Below are 20,070 nucleotides of genomic sequence, written 5' to 3'. Positions count from 1 at the left end.
GTTCAAATTATATTTGTTATTTTTGTTTACATTATTTGTATACCTATGCAAAGTTATTCTGTCAGATTGTATACATGCATGTTTCTACCTCTGTTTAGGACATTTTATATATTGATACAACTTTTAGGATATATTTTCATATTGCATTATATATTATTCTTACCTCTGATCAAGACACTTATACATTGTTTACTTTTTGAGGTCATTGTTCTCATTTGCTGCACATTTGTTTACAGATTATTTAATATTCTGACATGAAGTTTTGGTCTTTAAGTTATACAGATATTAAATACTATAGGTCAATAGTTGTTCATATTTGTTATACATATAGTCAGATTAATTAGGTTCTTTAGATACATAAAGATTATATTCTGCCTAGATAGGTAATCTTCAACCATTTTAAGGATCTGTAGAATATGGCATTTAAATTACTTAGGGTTCTGTTGACATAAGATATGATTGCTCCTGACAGCACTGATCTATTCCCCAGAGAATGTTGAGCACCAAAGACCCTCCACTTGAAGCATGTTTTATTCTTGGCAAACCTGGCCTTTGGGCAAGGAACTGCCCATGCATTGACCACTGACAAAATGTACAATGTCTGGACAGGACATGCAGGATACAAGAAAAAGACTGTCAAACCTTGCTACGACAGGGTAAGACAGTTCTTAAAAATTCCTTGCCTCTGAAAATGGTCTGTCAGTTACGCTAGGCCTTAGCCAAAGTTGGTTACTTCAACATTGCAAATGAGACATGGTAATTCTAAATCACATTATGCTAATAAATAATATTAGCTATAATATCATGGCAATATTATTTTCTAGAATATGCCATAATCTTACCAGCAGGTATGTGTAAAGCCCTTAGAAAAATATTTGAAAAGGATATGAAATTCATTATTTTCTTATGAAGTCCAGTGTAGAGGAAGGTGCTTTTTCCATCACATAACAGCCTACTACATCAGATTCCTTGCAACTCAGTGCTAAAAATGTGCACTTCCTCCAGCTGCACTGCAATCCTTGTGGTGTGGCTATGACTCTCTATATAACTGCTGCTCATCTTCAGAGGAGAGAGGAATACACCGACTTCTTAGACATAGCATATGGACACTCTTGAAATCTGTCCTCTGGTGCTAGTTTTGAAATCATTTATTTATTTTCACACTTAATATTTCTCTCTCAAGAGGCACATGTAACATTTTATAAGTTAGGGGCTGGAGAGATGGCTCAGTGGTTAAGAGCACTAACTGCTCTTCCAGAGGACCAGGGTTCAATTCCCAGCACCCACATGGCCGATCACAACTGTCTGAAGATCCAGTTGCAGGGGATCTGACACCTTCACACCAGTGCACATAAAATAAAGTTAAATAAACCATAAAATGTTTAAAAACCATTTTATATGTTATCTATAAAACCTATGTGAAAAGGAAGGGTTTCAATCAAATTTGTTTTTCCATTTGCCATTATGTACTATTTTGGGAAATTGAAAACACGTGCCTCCAAACACTCTGTCTTGTTATTTGGAGGCCATGGAAACTTTGGATGGTAGGGTCTAGAGTGAAATCTTATCAATGGAGTGTGCCCTTGAAAGGGACTGGGGAACTTGGCCCGCCCTTCTCTCCCTCTTGTGTGTCAGCCATGAGATGGACAGCTGTGCTCTGCCCTGCCCTCCCCATCACCACACGCGTCTTATCTCAGGATTACGAGGCATCATCCCGTCCCAGACTGACACCTCCAAAGTGAGAGCACCACATCAGCCTTCTTTTGAAGTGTGTTATCTCCGACATTGTTGTAGCAACAGAAACTTAATGAAGTGTGTTAATATGAAATTAGCATTTTTTCCAATTTTTAAGGTCTGCATAATATATTTGTACCAAGTGAACCATTATTTCATTCATCATCTGTTGGGAAAATAGATTTACTATTGTAAAAATCAATAATAAACAATTTTAGGGCTGGAGAGATGGCTCAGAGGTTAAGAGCATTGCCTGCTCTTCCAAAGGTCCTGAGTTCAATTCCCAGCAACCACATGGTGGCTCACAACCATCTGTAATGGGGTCTAGTGCCCTCTTCTGGCCAGCAGGCATACACACAGACAGAATATTGTATACATAATAAATAAATAAATAAATAAATAAATATTAAAAAAATAAACAATTTTATATTTAAGGTTTTCTTCACATATCTACTTCACCCCTAGGAATAAACTTCTTTAAAGGGGGCACTTAAGAGTATATCCTGTTTTTTCAGAGTACCAGAGTTTGGTTTCTAGCATCCATGATGGGTGGCTCATAACTGCCTGTACCTCCAACTACAGGGCATCTTACATGCATGCTCTTTTGAACTTCACGTTTGCCCAAACTCACATCCGTATACTCTCTTACACAGATACACATGCCTACACATAATTAAAAATACATCTTTAAAGGAATGATTATTGTTTTAAAGATCATAGTAAGTTCAGTTACTTTAGGGAGACTATGGTATAGCTCATGGCTGTGGGACTGGACAGGACAGAAGCTTCCGTCTACACCATACTGAAGCACGCTGTGGTTGATTTTGGAGTGGATGCCTTGTCCACACTGTCAGCTCTGTGATCATCATTTAGACCTTTGCTGGCAGGACAGTAAAGGCTTTTGAGTGCTGCAGTGAGCATGGGTTTGTGTTCTCAGTGCGAACACCCTCTCGGTGATCTGCCCCTCACCACAGGTGTTAATGTCTTGTCTTTCTGTCCCCTGGAGCTGTGTCTAGTGGCACTAGTGTGAGGCTGTGGGGTGATTACAGAAGGTACTAGTGGGGAAATTCCGTCTTCAGATATGTATGACTAAATGGGCATGTTTCAGCTTTCAGAATGTAAAAGTTTCTGCTGTATAATGCAAATGATATTAAGATAAAAGATTGTTTTTCCATTAAAAGTTAAAGTAAAAGATAGAGATCATTTACAAAATATCAACAGCAAAGGAATCTTAAGGATACTTATTAGTTTCTTGTCTGGAAGCTTTACTATTTATCAAATTTTACAATTCTTTACTTCTTCTGACTTTCCAAATATATTGCAGACTAAGGCAGAGCTATACATTCTGAAATATGATATTATCATTGAAATGATATTCCTAACATCTCTATATATACTTATCACTTTTTGAAACATCCCTTAACTGAAAGAAAAAAAAAACTTTTTAAAAGACATACAACAGACTTGTCCTCCCAAAACAAAAGTTCAATACAGTTTGAATTCTAGGATGGAGGTCAAGCTTGAGTAACATTGTTTCAGCTGAGGCAAAGTGAATGGCAGGGAACAACGCTGAATGTTCCACAATTTTTCCTTTGTTACTTGAAAAAAATGAATTCAAAATCGTGCTGTCAAATTTAATACTTTACTCTCCTCATATCTGCCACATTAGTCGCTAGACACTCAGCCAGGACATCCCTTTGTCCAGTCTGAATATCTTTTGAGGGATGGTGACCTGTCTGACGTACCTGTCAAAGGCGGGCTTCTCTCCACAGTCGAATGCATCCTGAAGCTCCTTGACAAGGTTGGCCTGGCCTGGCAGTCGGAAGAGGCCCTCTTCCTTCAGGCCCCGCTGTCGGATGAAGTCCACACACTGCTCCACCAGCATGGGCGCCAGCCGGTTCCCATATCTCTTCTCGTATCGGACGGTGTCTTCCAGTTTCTGTCCAAAAATACCTGGAAAAAGAAGAGATGGAAGTAAACCTGAGATTCCTATTTTCCCCTCATTCACTGCTGTCTTCCTTTCAAACCCACTGTAAAGGACACGGGTTGGAACAGTCACAAGTATCTGAGGTTTGCTATTTCCCATTGGTATACAACCAAGTTCACTGTATATGCTTGTCCAGTGGGCCGGGTTTCCCTCTGCCACCCCTTCCGGGGGTATTCTATGCTTAGATAAAATAGGAAACTGAAAACTCATATGAGTTTCCTGAAAGGAGAAGGAAGAAAAGTAAATGCTATGTGCTAAGATTGTGCAAGTCCCTGGAGGAGTGGAAGAATATTCAGCAGCTATTAAGTCGGGCATTCAATAACAACAGATGGTTCTGCTCCCATCTGTTATATAACACATTTATTTACAGTCTCATAATTGCAGAATCATCACATTCCAAACAATAAAGCATCTTACTACTAGAGTATTAGCCTGGCTGGAAATGGCACCAATACACAAACGAATTCTTTATCTTGTGCCACATCTAACACAAATGGAGTTCACATGCTGATTTTATGAAAGAAGAATCAGAGGTGGCATTTTCAGGGGCAGTGGGCATGGCAGCCCGTCATGACAGTGATGCAGCTCCCTTTGTTGTGTTTAGAATGAGCAGTTCCTGGATAATGGTGTGGCAAACACTGTTCAATAATTCAGCAACCACTCGCGCTCCTCTTTTCTCTTGGCATTTCGACTTTAGAAGCCAGGAAATAAACACGTCTCCCATTTCTCTTGCAGCAAGGCGGCCACATCTTATACCACAGCCTGAGAAGGGGTGAGAAGCACCTGTGGATAGCTGGTTTTCTGTGAGAGAAGGGTTCTAGACAGACTCATCAAGGAACTAACTCCTTCCTGCTTTTGCCTTTTCTAATGAGTTAGGAGTGGAGAAGAATCAGGTACAGCTATTAAAAGGAAGGCAACAGCCCCTGGGTAGCAGTGGTAACTGGTGTTGGGCCATGAGAAGCAATGAATTACAACATTCACAGGATTAAGAATTACCAAAAATAACTAATGAACTGGAGAACCAGGATTTACTTGTTAGACGTGAATTTTTAAAAATTAATATTAAACTGATACAAAAATGTAAAGGTATTCACAACAAAGGCTTTCTCTCCTAATCGGGAGAGACTTCAGGAAAGCTGTTCCCATTCACCTCCCAAGTACACCACAAGTGTGAACTGCTCTCTCAGGATGGAGTTTCACTCAACAATAGAATAAAACCGTGTCTTCAAGCTCTCACAACTTCTTTTCTCACTGGTTCAGGAGATGCTACAGGGAGATCTGGTCTACCTTTGACTTCTTTGAGCATGCAGGCTTGTCTTTACATTAAAATAAGAATCTCCTTAGAAAGCATAGCAAGAAACACTTATTACATATCATACACTAAGTCCTTGATGTATATTCTTTCATTTCTATGAGATATTTAGAACTACTACATTCCCTATTCATGTGCGGGCAAATGGGCTCAGAGAGATTCAATAACTTGTTCAGGTCAGAGTTGCAATGACAAAGTGGAAGTGACCTATTCAGACCATTCCCTGTAGAACTTCCGGCTGTCCCCAAGTGTCAGTCATCCGCCCCTTTAACAGCACTTGTCATGCGCCTTCATGTTCAGAAAATGTAAAGTCTTAGACGTCAGCAAAGTCACATACTTTCTAGGCCAGGTGTTATCTATCTACGCTCTCCCAGCTCATCTCCCAGCGCCCAGGAGGCAGGCACCACCTCCACTGCCGTTTTATGGATGCCTTACCAAAGAATTTGTAGAAAGGTGACCAAGCCAGCCAACGGTGAAGTCTAATTTCTCACAGCTGAGGGATCTCAGAGTCACATGGGCTCCTTTTCTTATACTGTAATGAGGATGGATAACTGCCGAAAAGAGGGTGGGAAAGAAGCCCTCTATTTCCAACTCTCCAATCTCACTCCGTCTCACCACACTAAGGGGAGAGGGGTTCAGAACACTGAGAATAAAAAAGGGAGGTGAGAAAATAGAACAAAAAGAAAAAAAATAGAGAAAGGCCTCTGACATTGACTTTAGTGAAGATTTCATCTCTGTTGCAAGAAATATATACACATGGCAATAAGCCCTGTAAAGAGATGACGTGTGTAGACACACCCATCTTGCAAAGGAGGGTAAAGATTGTCAATAGAAACAGAACCTCACCTACAGCTCTGAAACAGAGTTGGACCCACCTTCTCTGGATTCCTGTGATAGGTACTAGCTACCTCCTACATAAGAAAGAACTTGCTGAGAGAAATCACTGGTGGGAAAAGCATAATAATAATAATAATAATAATAATAATAATAATAATAATAAACAATAATAATAAATCACTGCCTGATTTAAAATTTCCTTTGGGAGACCAGTGCAATTCCAAGCATTAAAATTAACAAGAAAAATCAAGTTCATGCGTGCCCCCAGCAGCATGGGAAATGATACATTAATTAGGAGGTTATTAGCAAGAATATTCTCTGTGTATGAGTCATGTAAAGAGCCCTAGGGATGGACATTTTAGAGTTCCAGTGAAGGTTCACTCCACAATAATAGTGCCCTTGTTCATCTGGGTGACACTGGTGTGCTCAGCTGACTACCTGGAAGGACACTGATGGCCCCATAAAGCCTCTCCCAGGACTGAAAAAGCCAGTCACACAATTGACGTCATTCTACATGAATAAGATGTGTCACCTGTGCTCTGCGACACCCTCCTGCACACGGGGTTACACTCCTAAGAGTGAGGGGCAGCTACTCACAGAGAGAATCTGATCAGATAAATATATTCAAATTTAACCCCTCCTAAACATAAGTAAACCTGAACTGACTCTCTGTGTTCTGCAGCTGCCCACTTTCCCCCTTGATTCCTACCTTGGCCTAAGAAGCTCCTTGCCACCCTTTATCCACTTATTCACCCATTGCCATTTGCCATCTGACCCCATTGCTGTATGGAGCCTGCATTTTCCTACAGTTACTAACACTTTCTGAGTTGCTAAATTTTGGTCATCTCCACTTGGTTCACTTCCTGTCTCGGTACCCAAGAAGCCATTGCATCCGATTCACTCCCTGTCTGTAATTTCCTCAAAATGTGACTTCAAATAGCACTAATTACAGGTTGCTCTCTAAATAAGGCACACAGCATCTCTCCACGACACCTTTTAGCACTACACCTGCCATGGTCAAGTCACAGCTTAGCTGATGCTCAGTTTCTTCTTTGAGTCCTTAACTCATTGGTTATTTAGCTGCTTATCCATACTAGACTAGTCCCTCAGTCCATGAAAGAGAATTGTGCTTCTCAATAGCAAAGTTAATAAATGAACAAGACAAGTTATTTATGATTATTTATTTTGGTTTTATGAATATAGAGTGGGCATAGCACCAAATATATCTTTTCAATATTTACAAACTCTTCTATATGCATATGCTTAGCGTGCACAGTAGAGGGGGAGAAGTCAGCAGTGTTTGATGGTAGCACACAGGCAGGGATTGAACTGGTCTCAGCTGCAGACACTTCAAGGTTCATACAGACTGAGTATTCCTCATCGGAAATTTGTGGACCGCAATGGTTCTGATTTCAGATATTTTTAGATTTGAGGCTATCTGCAAACATAAGATACTTTAGCAATGGGCCCAAGGTTAAAGAGGGCTCACTAGTGTCTCCATGCATCTACACACATAAACTAGCTATATTTTATATAGTGTTTTAAACAATTCTGTGCTTAAGAGAGTTTCATTGTATTGAGGTTTCTACAGTGGAATTGTGTTGCCACTAGAACATCTCAGATTTTGGATTTTCAAATTTGTATTGCTCAGCATATCCACCAGCATCCCCATGGACATATGCTGCTTCAGATTCCTGGAGCATAAGGTCAACACGGATGAGACTAAAGTCCTGCACAAACATTTGTAGAATGAACTATGCATGCATGAAACCAAAACATGTCATCATCCCAATTAAACAAAACAAATGAATAACTCCACAAAATGAAATGAGACGTGCTGCCAATTTCTATAAAAAGCCATAAAGATAGAACAGTTCTTGTTTTTGAGTGAAACAAACACATCAAACTTCCTAATTGTTGCTCCAGGTCTCTGCTATTGGTTATTGTAGAGTTTTTGTCCCATCTGGTCACCAGATCATATGCTCAGCAAAGAAGAAAAAAATTTTTTCTGTTTCCTCTGTTAACTAAAGCTCTGCTAGCAGACAAATCCTGCTCTCACTGGGGCTGTGAAAGCTTTCAATAAACATTCATGCTTCCTAAATGGCTAAGACAAAATAAAAGATGGCTATTTTAGCTCAGAAAAGGAAAGCCGGCCAAGGCTTACTTCTGTCTCTCACCAGCATCCTAGTTCAAAAAAAAATTCTCACAAGAGTGCTAAATCTAAAAGATAAGATTTATAGCAATGAGCAGTCAGTGAGTGCAATCACGTGGTCAGAAGGAGGAAAGGAAGAGGAAATAAAGACTTGGAAAAATGAGGAAAGGATCCTAGAATGAGTAGCCTGACATAGTGGTCCCGGCCTCAGAAGAGAACAGCAATTATAGACAGCATCATTTCCATCCAGGAATCAAGCCAGAAGACTTGCATGTGCTTCAAGGATGTTCTTCACCAGAATCTTTCTTCTATAGCCAAAAGACACCAGGTGGCCTGTCTCAGGCCCCATGTTTAATAAAGAAGCCTACGTAGGTTACAGATTAAGGTCCGTGTGACTCTGAAGGTCTTTCTTTCTCTCTCTTTTACTAATTCAGCTCAGGTGTTTTTCACAAGTGAGCTGCATGTTCCCTTAGGATCATTGAGGGAAACACTCAGTCTCATGTAGGTTAAGTCATTCTCTGCTCTCCAGATGAGCTGGGAAGTCAACCTTTATTCCCAAGCAGCTGAGGCTCCATATAACACTTGGTACAGTACTTCTTCCAGGTTGGCATTCATTATTCCATTTTCCCTAGGGAGTCTGCAAAGTCCTAACTTGAAGCACCCAGTCTTTCTTTCTTACATCCGCAGCATCGCTTGCTGGGGACTTTAAAAAATACCACTCATTTACAGTCAATACAAGTTAAAACTATATGTGTTTGGACAATGGTATTTTGATTGGACAAATCAACTTCCAAAAACATGATTATAACATAAACAGCATTCATTTTCTGAAGATAATTTTGGCTGTATCTCCAAACATATGAAGTCATTGTATTTTAACTCAAATTGCTTACAGACTAACAGGAGAATGCAGAAAGCACTGTAATGCTCTAAGTGTTTATAAATACCAGGCTATATACAGCCATTCAGCTCACAATACATATTGAATATTAACTGATAGACTTATCACTTCACTGTGGACAGAAATAAAGCAACGGGTGTGTACTACATATGTGCTGCTTAATGAAGATGTACACACATACACACACACACACACACATATATAAAAATACAGTGTCCAAGAAGAAGCTCGTATAAAACACAAGGCTGATTAGCAAGAAGTGTGAAGTGAGAGCCATCCATGTCTTGAACAAAGATGAAGTTTGAACACAGGAGGAGCACCATGGTGGAGGACACAAAATGAAAAGGCAAGAGGAGGTGTTGAGTATGTGTTCACTGGGAAGAACACGTACTAACATGGGTTAGCCTGGGAAGCTGGGGGGGGGGGCTATCTCTTGTTAACCGGTGGAACAGGTCAGGCTGTGTTGATGATTATGTAAAGTAGGAATTACCCCTGTGGGCAGTAGGACATAGAAGTTCTGGGTGGTGGAACAAGGCTTGAGAGCACTATGAAGGAATAGGGATCAGGCAGTGTTTATGGAACAGACTTTGATGTAGGAATCTGTGAAGGGTGTGACAGACAGGGAGGCCATGGCTGTCCTTGTGAAGAAAGAGCATTGCAGACCGAAGCAAGAAAAGTGCAGAGGCCTAAGGTGGGGCTTGAGGGACCCCAGAGCAAACCCCAGATGTTCTGTGTTTATATATAATGTGCCACATTCTACGAATAGCCACTGGGCAACTAGTAACTTATCTCCAAGAAAGGGACACCTTTGACTAAATTAAGGTTAAACTCAGAAGTTAAAATTTTACTTTAGCTTTTAATTGCAGAGAAAACAGTTCTTAATATGAAGTCATGATGAAATATCAAAGTTTAAAAATGAACGGGTTAAAACTACATTATAGTTTTCTTTTACCAACGTACAAATTCCAAATACCACAATCCCCCGCTTCCCGACTAGTAGATGCTAGGTTTGTGAAAACCCGCGGAGGGAACATTTTCAGTGACCTAAATTAGTTCTTGAAAAAAGAAAGGGAGATGAAAGGGCAGTGAAGGCCGGAGCAGGTCTGAAGAAAAGCCCTCTGAGAAGTGGCTGGGCTGCAAAGCTCAGGGCTGGCACCTACAAAGGTCCCCCACTCTACCCTTCGTTCTGGCAGTCCTTCTAAAGCTGCTGAGATCCAGTGAGTCTCTCTTTCTCATGGTCTACCCACGATAACAGTTAAAAATTTATTTGTGGATCAGGAAAACAGCCGCCTCAATGCTTTTGCTTCACCTGGGTGCTTTCTTAGCTTCACACACTCGGCTTGCTTCTTTGGGGAAATGACAAGTGGGTGTGCGGGCAGCCCAGAAAGCGTGGTCCACCGTGGGAAACAGCTGAGCACAGTCAGTAAAGCACAAAGCCAAACTTTCCTTAAGGTGACACAGTTTGGAGTCCAGGATCGAGAGGGAAGCCATTCTCTTTAGCATCAAAATTTCAGTAAAAAATGTGCATTCCCTACACCCTGAGCTATGATGCAGAGGTGACAGATTAGTGCAGCATGCTAGCCTGGCAATAGTGCAGCAGCAACAGTGCAGCTGCAGCAGCTGGGGACCTTCCTCCCTGAGCCCCAGTGCAGAACTGCGGTTATGCGGACAAGGAATTAGACATGGAGGAGCTGCACGCTCCCTCCTTGCTTCTAACAGAACGCAGAACACAGCACTGTGGAAGGGCACTATCTCTCTGTCCTTGACTCAAATATTGAACATTCCCTAGACCAGGAAGACTTCCTAAGGAAAAGACAGCTGTGGAAACAGTATCAGGACGTTCCTCCTTCCGCCTGTGCCAGCCTCTGGGGGACTTTCTCCTCGGAGGCTGCCTTTCCCTTTGTATTTAAGGAAACAGAGAGGAAGGTGCAAACACACAGCAGGCTTGCAGGCATCCCCACACATCTAGGGTCTACACATCCAGGAGGAGGGGAGGAAGAAAGGGTGAAAACTGCCTTGCTTTGTTTGAGACACATAAACAGTACTCCAAATATCTCCATTTACTTTCACAGAACTGGGAAGCTATAACCCAAGGGGCATGGCCTTTGAATATTAGCTCTTGAGCCTCTCTCAGTTTCTGTGTCAATTTCTCTATCAATGATGCCGTCTGGCAGTAGTTATGAGATGCTCACAGATATTTAAAATTTGAGAGCTAACATTATGTGTTTCTCATTTACTATCTTATGGGTGAACTTGGAACATGAGCAAACACCTTGCTGATAGCACATAACCATGGTTATTGCTCAAAGAGAAAGACCCAAAAGGAGTAAGTATTTCACTTTTACTAAGTTCCCTCTGTATTTAATTTTCATATTTCCTCATTTTTGGGTGACTGCTACGTAAGGGATTACAACAAAGATGTGGCCGACCTCAAAACATAAACGTAATGGTCCTACATCTCATTCAGCTCCACTGCTGACTGAATCAGTGGCGGTACGTTTACAATCGCTTACTTTCCATTGGACATCTTCCTCCACTCTATTGCTCTCAACTTAAGACAAACAGAATTTTAAAAAATACACATAAACTTTTTTTTCTGAGAACATTTTTCTGAGAACATTTATTTTACTAGCACCTGAAAACAATACAATTCAGAAATGCGTTAGTTTGTATTGTTGATTACAATTAATTATACCCGCATTTGCGCTTTTCCAATAATATATGTGGAAAGTCAAGGTGATTCCAATTTCTAGCCAATGGGAGTCACCAAAGAGAACCTGATGGTCCAGACTTTCTCAGCATGCTAGCGAGGCTGCACACGGAGTCATTTGGAAACCCAAAGGGGTAGGACTCAGAACGTTTTGCAAGGGACCCATTTCCAGTGATCAGAAGGAGAATGCTGGGTTTGGATGTGGGAAGGCCCAGGAGACTCTGCCCCCTCTCTTAAGATTTGCTCATTCCCTGTCAGTCAAGGTGATCCTTACAGGACCACTGTGTTTAAGCCCCACCTACCCTTCACAGACAGCAACACATAGATCTATAGGAGCCTTGAACAATCAACCCAGGCAAGCAAAATGTCTTACACAGCCCTAAGCCCTCCGAGTCCCCCCCCCCCCCGCCTGATCCTCACAGACCTGAAAGCTGGCGCTAAGAGATGGACATTCAGACATAATTAGAAGGACATTAGGATACCGTCTACCGACCTTTCCGGAAACTAAAGCACCGTTTGATTCTTCTGTATGTAGTTTTGGGGATGAAAGGAGTTGATGCACCTGAGGGGCGTCCCCCCGAATTTCGGTCTTCAGGCATCATACAGGCCCCAGGTTGGGAGATCAGCTCAGGCTTCCTTAAACCCTGCCTCTGTGCGGAAGCCCACGGGCACGCCTCTCATGCTTGCTTAGGTGTCAAGTCTCAAGTGCTGGTCCCTAGCGCTCCCGGGTGGGTTTTGATCGTCCAAGTCCTGAGTTAAGGTAACCTCTCATTTACTCCTTTTTGGTAAGAAATAAAACAAAATACACGACTTCTCTTTCTTTTGCCCAATTCGGGGGGTTTTGAGGATCTTTTTTGCTGTTGATGCTGTTTGTTTTTGTTTTTTAAGTTTCTGCAGACATTCCAAAATGTCACAGAAAAAGAATTGCAGCAAGCAAGCTGCGACTACCGTCACACGGCAGGCAGGAATTGTTTCGTTTTGTTTATTAAGAACTGTCTTCTCAGCTGGACAGAAAGTCCTCTGGAAAGGTCAGCCCTGTGCATAGGGGAAGAGGAACAATGACAAAAGGCCCCTCGGGAGTACTTCAGGACAGTCCCAGCTGGCTCCTTTCATCTGAGGGAAAAGGGAAGAAATCCTTGGCACCTTCTCCAGAACGCATTCCAGTGCACGACAGTTCCTTGCAGAGGACTCCCCAGTTCCTTTTATGGTACCCCTCAGCCTTTGATGCTCTCTGCAGGCGTCTCCCTTTCCCTTCTGTCTTCCAGCTCCCCATGGAGTCGCCACGTCAGAAGAGTCCGGTGCCCATTCTAGGAGTCTCCTTGGCTGTTCCGAGGCGGCTTTGCAGGGAGCTCTCCTCCCCCCTCCTGCTCCGGTTCCCTTTTCTCAATGAGAGCTGGGCGGGAGCTGGCAGGGCTGCTGCTGCCGAGTCACAGCTGTGGCCGCTGCCGCCTCCAGTGCCCGCTGGTCAGACTAAGCAGGTGCAGTCGCATCATGAGGGGAGGGAGGGAGAGAGGATGCCTTGCGCCCCGTGAAACCTTTTAATTTTTTTTTTTTTTGACTCTGCCGTGACCTCACAACTCTTGCCTGACTCAGCACCTTCTCTGCTGCCTGGCTCAACCCCTACACAAAACAGTAGTGGGGGGATTTCTGCGTGCTCACTCACACTTACTCTCTTCCCATACGAGATTTATACGTTTCCTCATTCAGACACTGTGTAGTTCAATCTATTTGCGGATGCTATAGCAAAACGCATATCCTTAAGTCACATCGATACATTTTATGTATTTATAAAAGTTAGTTTTGGTAGCCATGAGCCTGCAGGTACAACCGCAAAAAAAAAAAAAAAAAAAAAAAAAAAAAAAAAAAAAAANAAAAAAAAAAAAAAAAAAAAAAAAAAAAAAACAGACAAACTCATGCAGGATGGAAATGCATCCACTTCCAGGGTTCGGTCTGAGCAGCAGCTCCTGCAAGCTGTTGCCCCTCACCCGTGTCCTCCACTGCTTTCAGTCCTGGTCACTGAATAATTTACTCTCTGGGTTAATCATTCATCCACTGGCTGCTCCCTAAGCAGACCTGGAATGCTGGTGCTTTAACCCTAGCTGACCCCAGGGCCTCTCATTCCTCCCCAGTCCCTCCGCAGAGCCTCCCCTAACTCTGAGTTGTATGAGAAAGGTAGCCCCCAGAGCAGCACCACTGCCCAGTGTGGCTTTGCCGGTCTGTGACACAGCCAGGGAGGTGAAGTGTGTGTGTGTGTGTGTTCACTCTAGGTGACTGGAAGCCACCAAGCAGACTAAGTATTCCCTTGAAAGTCTTATTGGTCCCCTGCATGAACACTGACTCAAAATCAGCTGGAACAAAATTCAATTTACAGAACAAGCAAGGGGCTGAGGAGATGGCTCTGTGGTTAAGAGTGCACGCTGCTCCAGCAGAGGGAAGTTTGGTCCCCAGCACCCATGCTGGACAGTTTGCAAGAATTATAGACTTAATTTGAGAGTCATCTGGTGCCTCCGATCTCTGGAAACCTATACTCAATATACATGTATGTCTGAATGCATTTATGCATGCATGTATTATGTATATGTATGTATGAGACACCCTACATATACATATTAAAAATAAAATAAAAAACAAGTAAAAATAACTAAAACTAAACATTTCCAGAGTTGAGCACTTTAAGAACCCAGTTTTGTGGTTTACTTGTTTCTATGAATTTTTTTTGAGAATTTCATGCATGAGTACTCTTTATTTTTATCATTTTTACCTCTCCCCATTTCAATTCTTGTGTTCAACTCCTACTCCCCTCCAAATTATCTATGCTTCTTTTTAATTATTACTGATACACACTCACGCATACTCACTCACACTCATACACACCACATACACAGCCCCTCCCCAACACACACACACACATCCTTCACATAGTCACAAATACACCACACCCCCCAGACTCACAACTCACAGAATTACAGACCCCCCGTGCACACACACACACACTCACACCATACACAGGCCTACACACTTCTACTCAGCTCACACACACAGAGGCCTACACACTCACACATCGTCACACTCACACACACACACACTCACATGCCATACAGACATAGACAGGCCTGAACACTCGCCTTATGCAAAGCCCCCCCTCTACAGGCTGCCACACCCACACACACTCACACCCACACACACTCACACCCACACAGGCCCACACTCAAACCCTCTCTCTCTCCTGATTAACTTATTAACTTTAAAGCCCACACTGTTTCTTCCCCCACGTTGTTAAGTTGTTAACAGGAGGAACTGGTCACGGCACTTTAAGCGCATCGCCCAGCTTGGGAGCTCTAGAATCAGTGCTGAAGTTTACTTTCCCGGCTGAGCGGTTAGTCTGTTCTGCGATCCAGGTGGTTTGCTTTACCTAGCTGGATAGGTGTAAAACGATTGGCTTCCTTTGACGAAGAGCCCTACACTTTCTCTCTCCTCAGTTTTTAGTTGCTAGGAGAGTGAGGCACCAGAAAAGCTCCTCAGGGATCTTCAGGCCACTGTGTAACGTGGCCTTTCTGTTTGGTACTGAAGCATCTTAGTACAGGTGCATGGCTAGTCACAAACTTATGTATTCATGCAAAGATAGGTGCTTCTTCACACACACACACACACATTTAATTTCTTGGTGTCAATTCAGATATTTTTAAACATCTAAAAAACTATTTTAACTAAAACGATCTTATATTAAAATTTTTGTTTGATGTATTTTCAATATCTATTATAAATAAGGCATGAACTTGTGTTTACCACAGTAGAAGGACCAGATAATATTATTATCCTATCAATCAGAGGAAGAAATGAATTTTCCTGGTGCTTTGGAACTTGACAGTCACCCACCTACTCTGGGCCTCAGGACCTAATCCACAGAACAGTAAGCAGAACTAAACAATGACTTTAAAATAACCTAAATAATGGAAAACTTACTTTTAATGCAAGGATAACTGGAATTTCAAAACATGAAATAAACAACATTTTTAGTCATATATGTGTATTGTTTACACCTAAAATTTAGGACTTTCTTCAAAATTCAGCCCGTGGTCATGGAATTAGTGCGAGCATTTGAAATGCAGGGTCCAGGGTGAGAGCAGTAACAACCGTGATCTATCAAAGACTTCAGTCTGCTCGGTTCTCTGCACTGCATTTACTTTATGCACTGGTTTTTAACACTGAGAGGAATCATTGAACAGTTTGTGAAAGTTAAGTTAGTGTTTTTTAAGCTTATCCTATAATTTCCTAAGACTTAAAAAGGAGAACCTGAGAAATTCATTCTTTGAGGGATTGCTGTTTATTATTGTGAATGACTTATGCTAGAACACACACACATATCTATCTATCTATCTATCTATCTATCTATCTATCTATCTATCTATCTATCTATCTATCTGAGTTATCACCAGCGAAAACAGCCTACAGAGTGGGAGAATATCTGAGAGGTGAGAGGTGAGTTGTACACAAGGGATCAATATCTATAATACATAAGGAACTGTAAATCCTCAACACTACTAGGTGCCAACCACTAACTTTCCTATGTGTACACTTACATGGAGTATGCGGGCAGAGGCCAGGGAACTAAAGAGGAGCCCATAGAACGGCACTAAAGAGGCTTTAAGGTCGTGTGTTGGGAGTGTCAGAGAGCACAGATGGCAGAAGAGAGGCAGAAATGGGCAACAGTGAGGCAACCGGACCTAATGATCCGAAAAGGTCACAAGGAAAAACAAAATAAAAATCAAACATGGGAACAAATTCATTCATTCCTTCAAAATAGATAAACTTGAACCATGTATTTGTGAAAGTCATTGACGTGGTGGGGGTCGAGATGTGGATGCAGTGCTTGCTGCACAAGCCTGAGGACCTGAGTTCAGATGCCCAGAGCCCTTGTCGGGGCACGTGTGGCACTAGGCAGCCATAGCAGCAGCGCTGGGGGCAGAGTCAGGCGGGTCACGAGGCTCATGGCCCAGCCAGTTTAGCTGAAGGGTAAGCTCCAGGTGCAGAGACCCCTGCCTCAAGGACTGACACTGGGTGTGAGAAACGGAAATACCTGAAGGTCCGTCTCAGACCTCCATGTTTGCATGTTTGTTATGTACCAGCACACGCATGCACATACATGTACAAGCCTAACATGTATAAATTACATAAGATTGTGGAGAGCTGGAGTATCCCTTTCAGACTGATTTGGAGATCATGGACAGTTGATGTTTCTATTGGAATCATTTCTGACGATTCTAGGCTGACAGCAGTGTCTGTGGTCACCAACTTTACCCATCTTCCTCGAGAAGACAGACAGAAGAAGGAAAGAGAAGGAATATGGACACATTTGATATAGTCCCTCTAAAACATGCCCCCTAAGCTGATATTAAGGCTCCTCATGGACTCAGGGGCCTCAGCAATCTGATTAGAGAGAAGAGGAAGCAATAGGAACTCTGAGAAGTCACATTTGCAGGGTGCCCACAAGTCTCCAAACCGGAACCAGTTGTGCATTTATTTCTCCTGTAAGCCAAGGGGAATTCTGGATGAGGGCAGAGTCTCCATTTGCGGATCTACAAATATTTTAGACTGTCCTGCTAGCTCATGAACAGGGTGAGTGCATGAACTCTCATCAAGGAAGACCGGAGTAGGAGTGGAAGCTAGTACTATGACTCCATCAGCACCCTGGGCTAGCAGCCGGAAGTCAGGGTGCTACTGGGCAGGCTGGGACGGAGGGCCACCACGCACCTGAGAGAAACCCTGCTGTGGAGCAGACACCTTAGAGGCAGATATGAGTAATCTGTGTAGTGTCTTCAAAAAGTCTTTACTAGGTAGTCTTGCCTCCCTTTCTTTGTTTCAGCTCTGGGGCTCAACCCCAGGCCCTCAAGTATGTTAAACACACAGCATCTACTACTGAGATATGCTCAAAGCTCAGCATTTATCAAAATCTAAACAACTTCACATTATAAACTGCTTTGGAAATAATTCTAATATACAAAGAGGTCAGTCAACCTAAGAAACACCTGACATGTTCATAGAAAAGAATGGTTTTGAGAATTCAGTGTGCTGACAATCCATAAAAATGAATGCAAAACATGGGAATTATATTTAGCTGATTAAATGTGAATTTGAGTTAATAAAACTGATTTCTGACTACATTAATATTCACATAATTCATTTTTAATAAATATTATCATACCTCATTGAAAATACACTTGCTGGCATACAAATACTTTTATTATTTCTTTAAATAACATTTCTGTTTATGTTATTCCAGCTCCTGTTTCTTGAAGGATAAAATTATCACCTTTAATTTCTTCCTCTTTTCATTCTATCTGACTTAGTTTATTTCCTTTTAGCTTATTTGCTGTGTTCTGCATTTTCAACATTGTTTTGCTCGGATTGTATATATACTCTAATCACTTACTGTTAGTCAAAAATGAGAAAAATCGAAAATAAAAACGAAGTTATTCCGTTTTAGAATTCAACATATTCACAGAAGTTTGGTTCCTACCGACAGGCGATCTGAATTAATTAATCCAGGAGTTATTTAGATATGCATCAGTAATGGTGCTGAATCATTTACTATTCACATTAACATGCACCCTTGTGGACACAGGAGCTGACCCCCTGCCGGCTAGAGGAAGGGTTGCCGCATCTACCTTCTGCTTTTCTATGACTACACTCTGCTCACCTCCTCCGAAGGGTCCCCATATGACTCGGCGGATGGACTTCACCCAGTCTTCCATATCATTCTGGGTGCTCGCCATGAGGAGGTAGCTCTCATGATTCGCTGTCATCCGATCTCGGTCACCTCCTGCAGAAACATAAGCACATTGGGAGGACAGTTCAGCTAATTTTTTTTCTGCCAGCCTCGAGGGCTTCCCAAAAGGCTGGGCCTCCTGCAGGCAGGCCCTGCAGCCTGGTGAATGAATGGGAAATATTTACCTTAGCTGCTGGCTGACCTGCAACGGGACTGCTGCTTTAAAAGGAAAAGCTCTTATGTTTCCAGGAGAAAGCAGGAGAACAAATGCCATTCCCCAAACAATGCTCGGGGTTTTCTGTCCTAGCAACAACCCATGGGCCTGCAGTAACTCATAATCCAGTCCATTCACAGACAGAGCTGCTGAATAGGGGAAACGGCAGAGACAAAAGGAAAGGAGGAGATGATGGGGTATTGGACCACAGGTGCCTGGAACTTCATCAGAAGCACCAAGTCCTTCTGGCAGGTCCCTGGTTCAGGGTGGGACCTTAGGAAGGGAGCAGTCAGTTAATATAGTTAATATAGGTGACCTACAGTTCCTCTGCTCTGCCTTTGTTGGTCAGGGGGAACTCAGTCCTCAAGGAGTGGGGGAGGGGACTGTTTGCGTGCCTGGTCTACTACAAAAGCCAAAACATATCTAATGACCCTGACACCTGAGTAGGAAATTTCAAAAGCTCTCAGGGCAGAAGGGGGTGGCCCCTCTTTTATTTCCCCCACCTCATGCTCTGAAAAATCTTTACAGTCTCTAATAACAGATTTAAAGAACTAAATTCTAAAGCACACAATTTAATCCCCGAGAAACCCTACCATGTACTTCAGTTTCCCTGGAATACAATTTTCAGGTGTGTAGAGAAAGAGCGACCGCACCCGACCCTGAACCGCAAGGATCTGTTAGATGAAAAGATGGGGCTCTGAGCATCCTTCGCGATGTTAGCTAGTGTCACAGCTGTAGGGCTTCAGTCCTGGGTGATAATTCCTAAGGCTCACAAGTGAATAACTTAAAAAGCAGTCAGTATTTCACCGAATTCTAGTAAGTTGTACTTACTGTTCAGGTGCTCTGTAGCTATCAGTACTTAATTTTCACTGAACATTCTAAGCTTGCAGCCTCCGGATCAATAATCCACATTCAAGTGTTTTATTTGGTTAGTTCATTCTAAGTAGACTGGAAGACCTCTCAGAAGGGCTTGTAGGTTTCAGTTACAAAAGACACCTCCGCCTCTCCCCTCTCACACCCAAACTAATTCACGCATTGCTGTGAAAGGTGGAGTGGAGGCACCTGAGTCCTGGATTCCACAGGACCTCCCTGGCTTGCGGCCCTGGCTGGGAAGTCCTGTGTGGCGGCGAGCAGAAGTTAAGTCAGCCAGCCGAGTAACTCATCTTTTCCCTCTCATACAACAGGATCAACATGTGCTCGATGGGTGTCCAGTAGCTTTCCCTACACCACCATGCTTCTTAAACAAACAAGGAGTCGATGTTTGTGAGGACAAACCGAAAAGTACATAAAAATACCAGACTATAGAAATGGAAACCCTTGAAGGAGTGACTGCATTTCATTTGACTGCCTGTTATCAGGGAGACAACAGAGCTAAAACATGCTTGAGCAATTATTCAACAGTAACAAGGAATATTCTCTTAACCATTATTTTCCATCCATACCACTATACCTAGGAG

At 42.5% G+C, this 20,070-nt stretch overlaps 1 protein-coding gene across 6 annotated transcripts in view; it reads right to left on the bottom strand.

The window, feature by feature from the left end:
- The window catches only part of Arhgap24 (Rho GTPase activating protein 24), a 365,808-nt gene that overhangs the window by 25,481 nt on the left and 320,257 nt on the right, over window positions 1-20,070 (bottom strand). For 5 of the 6 annotated variants that reach the window (XM_050155789.1, XM_050155788.1, XM_050155792.1 and 2 more), the window contains 2 exons: window positions 18,331-18,453; window positions 3,480-3,687 (listed from right to left, as the gene is read on the bottom strand). In XM_050155789.1, the coding sequence (XP_050011746.1) occupies window positions 3,480-3,687; window positions 18,331-18,453 (331 nt within the window). Of the gene's footprint in view, window positions 1-3,479; window positions 3,688-12,126; window positions 13,011-18,330; window positions 18,454-20,070 lie in introns of those variants that run through there. The other variant, XM_050155790.1, reaches the window with a different exon arrangement.

The sequence above is a fragment of the Alexandromys fortis genome, unplaced genomic scaffold (genome assembly GCF_014885135.2).
Source record: "Alexandromys fortis isolate MF-2015 unplaced genomic scaffold, M_Fortis_MF-2015_v1.1 scaffold_87, whole genome shotgun sequence".
Lineage (NCBI taxonomy): Eukaryota > Metazoa > Chordata > Mammalia > Rodentia > Cricetidae > Alexandromys > Alexandromys fortis.
Note: the sequence above shows the minus strand (reverse complement) of the source record. Positions and strands in the feature narration are given on the sequence as shown.